The sequence below is a fragment of the Bos grunniens genome, chromosome X (assembly GCF_055505025.1).
Source record: "Bos grunniens cultivar Pamir isolate PY7600 chromosome X, Bosgru_T2T1.0, whole genome shotgun sequence".
NCBI classification, from domain to species: domain Eukaryota; kingdom Metazoa; phylum Chordata; class Mammalia; order Artiodactyla; family Bovidae; genus Bos; species Bos grunniens.
Window position 1 is genome coordinate 52836629 of NC_141194.1, and position 10105 is coordinate 52846733.

General features: G+C 60.1%; 1 protein-coding gene and 1 non-coding gene across 5 annotated transcripts; both read left to right on the forward strand.

Moving 5' to 3' along the window:
* The first annotated feature begins 1784 nt into the window (after positions 1–1784).
* Positions 1785–9330, forward strand: LOC147340365 (melanoma-associated antigen D4). 4 transcript variants are annotated; one of them, XM_086388739.1, is made up of 13 exons: positions 1785–1838; positions 2766–3006; positions 3409–4242; positions 4610–4816; positions 4926–4989; positions 5230–5309; positions 5710–5801; positions 6454–6533; positions 6622–6664; positions 7075–7137; positions 8082–8196; positions 8509–8951; positions 9124–9330. In XM_086388739.1, the coding sequence occupies exons 2-12, from the start codon at positions 2797–2799 to the stop codon at positions 8941–8943; spliced, it is 2223 nt and encodes a 740-aa protein (XP_086244865.1). In that variant the 5' UTR covers positions 1785–1838; positions 2766–2796; the 3' UTR covers positions 8944–8951; positions 9124–9330. The 4 variants fall into 4 exon arrangements, with proteins under 4 accessions (XP_086244865.1, XP_086244863.1, XP_086244864.1 ...); XM_086388737.1 differs by having other exon boundaries at positions 8509–8939; XM_086388738.1 differs by having other exon boundaries at positions 2796–3006.
* Positions 7709–7835, forward strand: LOC147340366 (small nucleolar RNA SNORA11). Its single transcript, XR_015159976.1, has one exon. It is a non-coding gene; the product is annotated as a small nucleolar RNA SNORA11 (small nucleolar RNA).
* Positions 9331–10105: the final 775 nt, after the last annotated feature.

A 10105-nucleotide genomic window follows, 5' to 3' on the forward strand; every position in this document is an offset into this window, starting at 1 on the left:
GATTTTGTTTTTTAAAAAAAAAAAAAACAGTTTCAAAATGAGAAGGGAACACGGCATTTTCTATTAGCGCACAGCGGCTCGTCAAGACTTTCACTTCTAAGGTCTGGTCACGTCGTACAGAAACGTGTTACACAAGAAGGGCTGAGAGACACAAGCAGCTAGCTGACAGGGAAGGTTGCTATGCAACAGCTGAGGAAAGCCATCCAGCCAGGCAGAACTGATGTTGGTCACTGGAGAGTAAAAGCTCTGGTCCTAGCAACAGCTTCCATTCAGACACAGGGGTCCTAGAGAGGCTGATATAAAAACGAATATAAAAGTCCACTATGTTAGTTTGTTTAAAAAAAAAAAAAAAGAGGTGCAATTTGAAATGGGAGCATAGGACTTTCTTCAGTGATTCTGGAGCACGTGAGCCCTTGGGTGGGACCCCAGTAAGTTCTCTTTTTGCTTCCCATTTTGCATATTGAGAAACCAGGCTCAGAGATGTCCAGTGACCCGAGTGGGCTCACACAGCTAGTGACAGACTGACCCAGCACTCCGTCCCTGGAATTTGGAAGTCCAGCCGAGAGCTTCTATCCACAAGACCACAGCTGCCCCAGGCCCCAGCCATGGAAGGAACCAGGCCAAACATTTACTCTGAATCAGGGCTTGCCATGACTCAGACACACAAGTGCCTGATTGTCCTGGCCGCTCCAGCAGGCACCAGGAAGGCCTCAGGGACAGCCCATTTGTGCCACTCACAGCGAAGGGGCCTGACAGTCAGAGCGGGGAGTGGGCTCCAAGGAACAATTCGCACACCTGGATGGACCCACACAGAGCAGGCAAGGGGTGGGCCTGGGGCCCCCTACCTGCTCCCCCTGGGATGCAGAGCATGAGCTTACGTCTCAGAGAGCGGAAACCCAGTTTGTTGGGACAGATGTTCACAGGGCAGGGGAGGTGGAGTGGATCTGCTGGTCCAACTGAAGAGGGGAGGGTGCCTCGATCCCCGGGGCCAGTGCTAATGGAACACGGGTTTTGGAGTCAGGAAGACCCGAGCCCAAATGCTGCATTTTCACCTCACTGGCTCTGTGGCCTTGTCGAGTGAGTTCAGGGCAATGCGTCTGTCTGTGCCTCAGCTTCCTGATCTGTAAAATGGGGATGCTGACATCCACTACCCAGGGCTACTGTGAGAGGAAGATAATGCCCAGCACACACAAGCTGCCCGAAGAGTGGTTGGGGAAGCGGATGTTCCCAGTGTGTCTGGGGGCTCTAGACACGGATAGTGGAGAACACACAGGGAACTGGTGTCCTCTCGCCATTTCCATTTCTCCTGTTGCAGTTACCGACCGGGCTAGAGACCTCTGTATTGGTGACCTAGGGGTCATTCATGCTGGGGAAGCAGGGCTCAGTGTACTCCAGACCACACCGGAGGAGCTTAGAGGCAAGCGGGAGGGCAGGGCTGAGAAGCATTGTGCAAAGGTGGGGGGACTGAGGGTATGTGATGGATGGGTTGGAACCGCAACACAGGGCGTGCGTGCCCGCGTCCCCGGTCGGTGTCGCGGGGGCGGAGGGGTTGACGGTGAGGGGAATCTGGCGGGAGGGAGAAAACGCCCCCACCCCACCCCGCCCACCCACTGGCGGAACCGCATGCGCACAGGGGACCTGGTGGAAAAGGCTTTTGTTGGGAGAGCGGGCCGGCTGGAGGGGTCCGCGCATGCGCAGGCTGCCCAGCCGCGGGGGGTGGGGGGTGCCGGGAGAAAAGGGGCGGGGTGGTGGGAGCTGCTGTGCTGGCAGCAGTAGGCGAGGGCGCGGCTGCGGGGTTCCTGGTGCTGAGGACGGACGCCATTGGAGCCCCAGGGAAGGTAAGGATCCAGCCCTAGACAGGACCGGGAGAGGGCAAGTGGAACCGGGTACGCTGTGCCCTTCCTCCCCACCCCACCCCCGCCCCCGGATGTGAACAAAGCCCAAGCACGCAGTACTTGAACCCCGTTAGACCCGTGGTCAACAAAGGAGCCGCCCCCTACCATGACCACCAGACCCAGGCTCCCCGACTCGAGCCCTGCTTAACACCGGAGCCCACCATCTGAACACCTTTAACAGACGCGTGTGCTCCGTGCTGAGCTGCCTTAGCGCGGAGGCCCCACCCCCACTCCAACCATTCTGAGATCGGTGCAACCCAACTGACCGCTTTGCCGCCTTCCCCGAGTTGCGATCCTGGCCTTTGAGACCTCCAGCGCTTCCAGTTCGAGCCTCACCTAGTCCGGGGACCGCCCCCCGACCCGCACCCCACTCCATCCATCTTGAGCCCTCCTGTATGAGCCCAGCCTAGACCTGAATCACCTGAATCCCCTCCACTGCGACTTAGAGGGTCCCTGGGATTCATTTTCCCAGAGCTTCCAGCGGTCCCCGTTGTCTGAGCCTTCTCATGTCTTCTCCTCCCCAGCATCCTGGCCGTTAAATCGAGGCGCTTTATTTCCCCTGTCTCAAAGCATCTCTTATGGGACTCTCTGGACCCAAGCCCGCCAGTCCACCCCTTGTTCCAATCCAGCCGCTGGTCTGGGGAGCCTGTGTGACCTAAACTCCCCTTTCAGTGCCGGGTCTCCTCCGACCTCCTCTGTCCTTCTCCTAGGGCTCTGTCTCTGAGGGAATCTACCCCAGCAGCCCTCACCCCCGCCCCAACCTTACACTGCCTGGGAACCCGGTGACTGCAGCCCTCCACCTCCTGAGAGATCCCGCCTCCTGCTGGATCCCGCCCCCTCCCCCTGAAGAGGCCTCCTCATCCCTCTCAGGCTGAGCCCTGTTCTCCTTGGGACCCCCAGCATGGCAGAGGGAAGCTACCGCAAGGAATCTGAAAGGTACAACGTTGAAGACATGGACGAGGGTAGTGATGAAGTCGGGGAGGAAGACATGGTTGAAGGCAACGACTATGAAGAATTTGGTGCTTTCGGAGGCTACGGCGCCCTCACCAGCTTTGACATCCGCATCCTCAGAGCCTTTGGGAGCTTGGGTCCAGGCTTTCGCATCTTAGCGGTGAGGCCCCTCCTCGGCCACCTGCTAGCCCTGGGCCTTCTCTCTTGCGACGTCAGGGAGGATGGGAGGAGGGGGCCGATGAGGGCTGGAGTTGAAGGGGGAAGGACTGCCCAGCTTGCCCCAACCTTCCCTCTCCTACTGGGAGCAGCGGGGGGAGGGGGGAGGGGGTGCCGGGGGCGGGGGGCGGGGGTCGGGGGACGGGGGCGAGGGGGCGGGCAGTGCTGGGAGGGCCTGGGGGCTGGTCGGAGGCTGGCCAACACAAGGGGAGCTATCTGTGTAGAGCTATCTGCCTTCCCCTCCCCTCCCCTGCCATGCCCTGCCCTGCCCTGCCCTCCCCTCCCCTCTCCTCCCCTCTCCTCCCTTGCTCTGCCCTGCCCTCCCTTCCCCTCCCTGGTCTTGCAGAATGAGCCCTGGGAACTGGAAAACCCAGTGCTGGCCAGAACTCTGCTGGAGGCATTTCGGATGGATCCAGAAACACTTGCCAATGAGACGGCTGCCCGTGCTGCCAACGTAGCCCGGGCCGCCGCCTCTAACCAAGCTGCTCGGGCCGCTGCCACTGCTGCCCGTGCCACCTACAATCAGGTGGTCACTAACCACCACCCGGTGGCCACACACCAGGCGTCAGGAGGCGATACCCAGCCCATGACATCTGCTGCCCAGGCTCCGGCAGCCACCCCTGAGACAAGCGTCGCTTCTCCGCACAGCTCCCGGATGCTAGTCAATAGCGAGATGGCTGCCCCTGGGGCTCCAGCAAGGTCTCCACAGCCGCAGACATCCTCCCAGGCCCAGGAGGCTGCGGCCGAGGGCCCTAGTACGGCCTGTGCTTTCCCCCAGGCCTCGCGTGCAAGTGAGATGGATGCCACCCGGCCCAAGACAGCCTTCCTGGGTCAGAACGACGCCTTTGATTTCAGCCAGCCGGCAGGTGTCAGTGGCATGGCCTTCCCACGCCCCAAGAGACCTGCCCCGGCCCAAGAGGCTGCCACAGAGGGCCCCAGTGTTGCCTCCAGGGGCACCCAGGCAGCCTCTGCCGGGGAGGGGGCGGTCACCCGGCCCAAGACGACCAAGTCCGGGAAGGCTCTCGCCAAGACTCGCTGGGTGGAGCCTCAGAATGTTGTGGCAGCAGCTGCCGCCAAGGCCAAGATGGCCACGAGCATCCCTGAGCCTGAGAGTGCAGCTGCCACTTCTCAGCAGAGTGCGGAGCCCTGGGCCAGAATGGGAGGCAAGAGGACAAAGAAGGTGAGACCTCCCTGCTTTCTCCCACCCTCCTTGCTCCCCTGCTTTCTCTGCCCTCTCAGCTCTCTGCCTCCTCCCCTCCCTTCCTCTCCCTCTTCTCCCCCCTCTCTCTTCTCTCAGCTTGTACATGTTTCTCCAAGCCAAGTTTACCAGTTTTTAGTTTTACAAGTTTACTCCACGTAGTCCCTACCCTCGGGCCTGGAGGGAGAAGCGGTTGGCTCAGTGCCTGGCACTTAGTAAGCACTGGGCACGTGTCGTCCACGTGTCATCTACTAGCCTTATTTCCAAGTACCTGGCTCTGGCTAAGATGTGTGCCAGGCGACTCAGGGAGCCTGGTCGCCCTGAGTCTCTCCTCTGTCTAATGGTACAGTCCAAGCACCTGGATGACGAATATGAGAGCAGCGAGGAGGAGAGAGAGCCTCCTGCGGTCCCACCAACCTGGAGGGCATCGCAGCCCCTGCTGACGACTGCGCGGCCTCAGATGGCCCCTCGGCCCCCCATGGCCCTGAGGTCCCAGGTACCCTCAAGGCACGTGCTGTGCTTGCCACCCCGCAATGTGACCCTTCTGCAAGAGAGGGTAAGAAGGAAGCCTGCCCTTCCCCCTATCTCCCTCCTCTCCTCCCTTGTGGGCCAGTTCTTTGAGGTCACCCACGCTTTGATCTCCCCGTGCGCTCTTCCTTCTCCAGGCAAATAAGTTGGTGAAATATCTGATGATTAAAGACTACAAGAAGATCCCCATCAAGCGCTCAGGTGGGCAGCCTGTGCCCCCTCCCTGAACTCTGTCCTTCCCCGCTCCCACCACCCTGCCCTGTGGGCCTCCCACCAGATGCCCTCTCCCCACCACACACACACAGATCAGGCCTGGCCGATGGCTCCATTGACACGGTGTGGGGTCCTGAGCGTGCTCCCCTCAGCAGGGCTGACGGAAAGGCTGTAGCTCTGTGGCTGCTGCTCAGCCCCGGTGCTTTGCCCACCCCTCCCCTCCTGCAGACATGCTGAAGGATGTCATCCGAGAATATGACGAACACTTCCCTGAGATCATTGAACGAGCAACGTACACTCTGGAAAAGGTGGGTGTGGGGCCGGGGGCAGCTCTGTGGAGCAGGAGCAGCAGGGAACCCTTGCCCGCCTCCCCCCTCTGCATCCCCTCAAGGCCCAGGGGCCGGACTGCATGCTCTGGAGGGAAGCCCTCCCTGGCCTCTGCACCTGGGAGCTTCCTCTGCAAGCCTCCTCCCCTCCTTCCTCCCGCTCGTGCTCTCTGAGCGCCTGTGGTCTCCTGAGGTGGCTCCCGTTGTCTCAGCCAGTGGCAGTGCTCCCACAGGGCACTTCGTCCATGGCCTCTCCTCTCCCTCCTCCCCCAGGGCTTGGGGTTCCCCGCCAAGAAGGAGTTCTAACAGGGAATTGAATGACCGCCTGCAGGACACCCAGCTTGGATGTTTGATCTCACATCCCGTTTTCTCCCCACTGTAGAAGTTCGGGATCCACCTGAAGGAAATTGACAAGGAAGAGCACCTGTACATTCTCGTCTGCACACGGGATTCGTCAGCCCGCCTCCTGGGAAAGTGAGAAAGCACAGGAGGCCGGTGGTCTTCCTTGGTGGTGCCTGCCCCCTCCTCTCGAGAAACGGGAAAGTAGGGCTGGGGGGCCTAGCACGGCTCCCACCCAGAGTTAGCAGTGCTGAGCAGCTAAGGGCAGGCAGGGGCAAGTAGCTTGCGGCGAGGCTTTGCGGCTCTCTGGGTTTCAGCCCTGCCCACCCTTCCCCGCCCCTGTCTTCCTGGGAAAGCAAGCTTCTTGATCGCCTCTCTCTGCTAAGGTCCCAGCCAGGGCTTGGCAGAGTGGGCCTCGGGCAGGGGGCAGGGAAAAGAGAGAGTGGGGGGCTGGGGTCTCCAATGGAGTCATGCTCCAGATGCAGTGGGCAAAGGGCAGGGAAGGTCAGGGTGTGCCTCTGGACTCCGGGTTGCCAATTGTCTGCTCCCCCGCCTAACCCCATCCTCGACAGAGCCCTGGGAAGAGGTGTTAGCATCCACGTTTGATGGATGAAGGGCCTCAGTCTCAGGCCGAGGCAGGAATTGTCTGCACCAGGTATAGCAAGCCGTACAGAGTGGGAGGAACTGCCCTGTAGCCCAGCAGTGTGGGAGAGGCTAGTTGGGTGAGCCGGCTGTGGTCACCTGGGCAAATGGCTGCTGGACAGGATCCCTCTTTCTACGCCTTCAGGACCAAGGATACTCCCAGGCTGAGTCTCCTCTTGGTGATTCTGGGTGTCATCTTCATGAACGGCAACCGCGCCAGCGAGGGTGAGTGGCTGGACAGGCAGCTGGGGGGTTGCCGGTCGTCTCACCTCCCTCCGTCTGCTAAACTCTTGTACCTCATCTCTCCTCACAGCTGTCCTCTGGGAGGCACTCCGCAAGATGGGACTGCGCCCCGGGTATGTTTGGGGTCTCTTGGCTCCCGCTCCTCAGTGTGTCCTTGGGCACAGGAGGCCCCAGGATTGCAGTGGCCTAGCGGTCTCTGTGGGGCGTGGCATCCTAGACTAGGTAGAGTGCCAAGGGTCCACCAGGGTGCGTGGGGAAATAGTCCTGAACCCCGAGCCCTCTTCTGCCCCGTGTCCCCTCTCTGTTCCCACACGAGACCTCAGAGACACCATCGGAGCTGGGGGCTCCATCCAGCCCCTCCCTGGGGCCCTGCTGACAAGTGGCTGCCTGGCCTCTGCTGCCAGCCCAGGTGTCCATGAGGACGCCTCACAGGCTAGGAGGCCCTCAGTCCTGCTGGGAGCGCTCCTGCCCAACCCAGGCACTGCCACTCTCTCTAGTCACACATTCCTTTCCTTGCACTCAGGGTGAGGCACCCATTCCTTGGCGATCTGAGGAAACTCATTACAGAGGACTTTGTGAAGCAGAAGTGAGTATCTCTGCCCCCCATTCAGGCCTTCCTCGTGTGCTGCTCTGGCTGAGGACGCCGTTCCCCGGCCCATGTCTTAACACCAGAGGGATGGGTGTCTGGTGTGAGTGTGGGTTGGGAGGATGCGAGTGTGGGGGTTGAGGGGACAATTCCAGGGAAGCCTGGGGAAAGGGGCAGTCTGTAAACACCGGGTGGGACGGTACAGCCCCCACCTCCTTCAGCACCTGCCCTGTAGGCAGTGTCCCGGCTTTACATCTCAGGGGCCTGGGACTCCGAGAGTGGAAACCTGATCACGGCCCTGACTGGAGTAAGGCCCATCTGGGCCTGGAGCCTGGCCCTGCCGATTTTCTAGCCCAGGCTCCCCCCATCATCAGTGCTCGGAGATCTCTTGTGCCCTCACAAAGGCCCCGTGTGCATGTTCATCCATCCGCCGCCCCACAAACACACGTTCACAGATGTTTGGGAGTATGCGTGGAGTCCCCTACTCTTGGTTGACTGTTTCTTCCCATACAGTCGTTTTCTAGGATGGATTCTCCCAGGGTTCAGTCAGGTCACGGACAAGCCCCATGGTGGGTTGTGCTCAGAGCATGGAGCCTGAAGAAATGGCTCCTGCTTACACCAGACCCAACAGGAATCTGGGTTATTGTGACAAGGGGCACAAAACTCGTGGCCTTCCTCTGAACAAGTACCCTACACGTGCCTCCTGTACCTCCCCATGTCTACTGGGCAGGAGCAGTGGCCTAGGGATGTGAGTCCCTCCATTTAGGAGGCAGAAACCCTGGGAGCCGGTGTGGAAGTGGGGGCAGGGGCTGCGGGGCCAGGGCAGACCTCCTGCAGCAGCTGAGCTGCAGCCTCGGGGCTGGGAAGGAACTACCTGGGAGCCACCGGAGCAGCCACAGGTGTGCCTGTCTGGGAGCAGAGGTTGGTTGTCCTCTCTCACACAGGTACTTGGAATACAAGAAGGTCCCCAATAGCAGCCCACCCGAGTATGAGTTTCTCTGGGGTCTGCGCGCCTGCCATGAGACCAGCAAGATGAGGGTGCTGAGATTCATCGCCCAGGTAAGGCAGAGCCTGTGTTCTGGCTGCATCTTCCCATACCTGGTTTGTGTCTTGGTCCCGGCCTCCTGACGCCGTTTGTCCAGTGAGGACGCCAAGGCCCAGCAAGGTTCCCAAGTCGCTGACACCAGTTCACAGGCTGTAGGGAGTGGACGGGGTGAAATCCCAGGTCTGGCACAGAATGACGGGAGCCTGATTTCAGTCGTGTGGGTCTTTAACATGATTTCACAAAGCGCTTAAGCGAGTGAAAGGCGGGAAGCGGGTGCTGAGCGAGGTAGGGTAAGTGTGCAAACGGTTGCTGTGCTTCCATCGCAGTATCAGAACCGAGACCCCCGGGAATGGAGGGCTCATTTCTTGGAGGCTGTGGATGATGCTTTCAAGACGATGGATGTGGATATGGCCGAGGAGCATGCCAGGGCCCAGATGAGGGCCCAGATGAACATCGGGGAGGAAGCTCTGATTGGACGGTGGAGCTGGGACGATATCCAGGTGGAGCTCCTGACCTGGGATGAGGACGGAGATTTTGGCGACGCCTGGTCCAGGATCCCCTTCGCTTTCTGGGCCAGATACCATCAGTACATTCTGAATAGCAACCGTGCCAACAGGAGAGGTACCTGGAGGGCTGGTGTCAGCAGTGGCACCAATGGCGCGGCCAGCGCCAGCATGCTCGATGGCCCCAGCACCAGCTCCACCATCCGGACCAGAAACGCCGCCAGAACTAGTGCCAGCTTCTTCTCCTGGATTCAGTAAGATTGGAGGTCATTACACGGGACTCTGGAGGCTGGGGTGGGGAGGGGCTGGGAGATATCAGGGGCAGGCCTGGGGTGTCCTGGGGGAACGAGGAGAGCGGGACAAGACACTCAGTCTGTGCTTGCTGTCCCTCACATGCATTGACACCTCTACTCTGGCTTTTGTGTCTCCTGGTTCCAGGCAGCCCTGAGGAGCTGCGGCAGTCCCCCGCCGAGCCAGAGTGCCTCCGCTGCCCGGTCCCCGACAGAGCACTCCAGGCCCGCTTCTCCCCGTCCATGGAAGATGGCATGCAAGATGACACACTCTATGCCCTTCCTGCTTTCATTGTGTGCTTTTCTCGTGCTGTCGTGTTTTGGGTATCTGTGTTACATTAAAGTTGTGAAATCAGTCGGTTGTTTCCTCTTTTTCCTGGGCAGGTGTGGCTCTGAGCAGCCCGAGGATCAGGCCCTCGGGGACAGGCGGGGGCTGCCTCTGCCTAAAAGACAGGCAGGTGTGGGTGGGTCCGGTGCTGGGAAGGGCAGAGATGCCCCTGAGGGGGGGGCAACCATGAGTTTCCAAAGGCTCTGGTCCCCAGCATCATGATCTCCTACACCGTGTGCCCAGTCAAACACAGGGGCGGTTCACAGGAGCAAGGGTGGGGTGGAGGGCTGTGAGCTGGTGCCACTGTCCCTCCCACCAAGGCACAGGCTCCACAGACATCCCCCAGGACCTACCTGCCCCTCCCCATCTCTGGAGTCGCTGTCCAGGATTCCTTCCCTCATCAGCCACACAATTGTAGGACCTCATGCCTCTTCCCGAGTCCTAAGGACAGCGAGGTAGGCCTCACGGTGACATCCTCACACCTCCAGCAGGTAGAGCAGAAAGCATCATAGGCAAGACAGCCTGTTTCATGGGAGAAAGCTGCAGGTAGACCTGGACAGCCCATTGCCCATGACCATGACCCGAGACTCTTTGGGAGGCTCCAGGGTACTTCTCCATGGAAGCAGGGCTCTCCCAGTGAGGCCAAGGTCAGCCTAGGTCCCTGAGTCTTCAAGGGCTGTGTGATCCCTGAGAGGGCTGAGGCTAAATTTTCATTCCCCAGGCAGACGACAGTGAGGGCAGAGACACTTTGGAACTCTGGGAAGGATTCTGTAGCAGGAAGGGGCCATCTGGGGCTTTTCTG

Bases quoted from the DNA above. Each gene is read 5' to 3' on its own strand.
- LOC147340365 (XM_086388737.1), top strand. From the start codon at position 2,797: ATGGCAGAGGGAAGCTACCGCAAGGAATCTGAAAGGTACAACGTTGAA. The intron at 5,310-5,709 runs GTGGGTGTGGGG...TCCCCACTGTAG, and splicing joins CAACGTACACTCTGGAAAAG to AAGTTCGGGATCCACCTGAA. The intron at 5,802-6,453 runs GTGAGAAAGCAC...CTACGCCTTCAG, and splicing joins TCAGCCCGCCTCCTGGGAAA to GACCAAGGATACTCCCAGGC.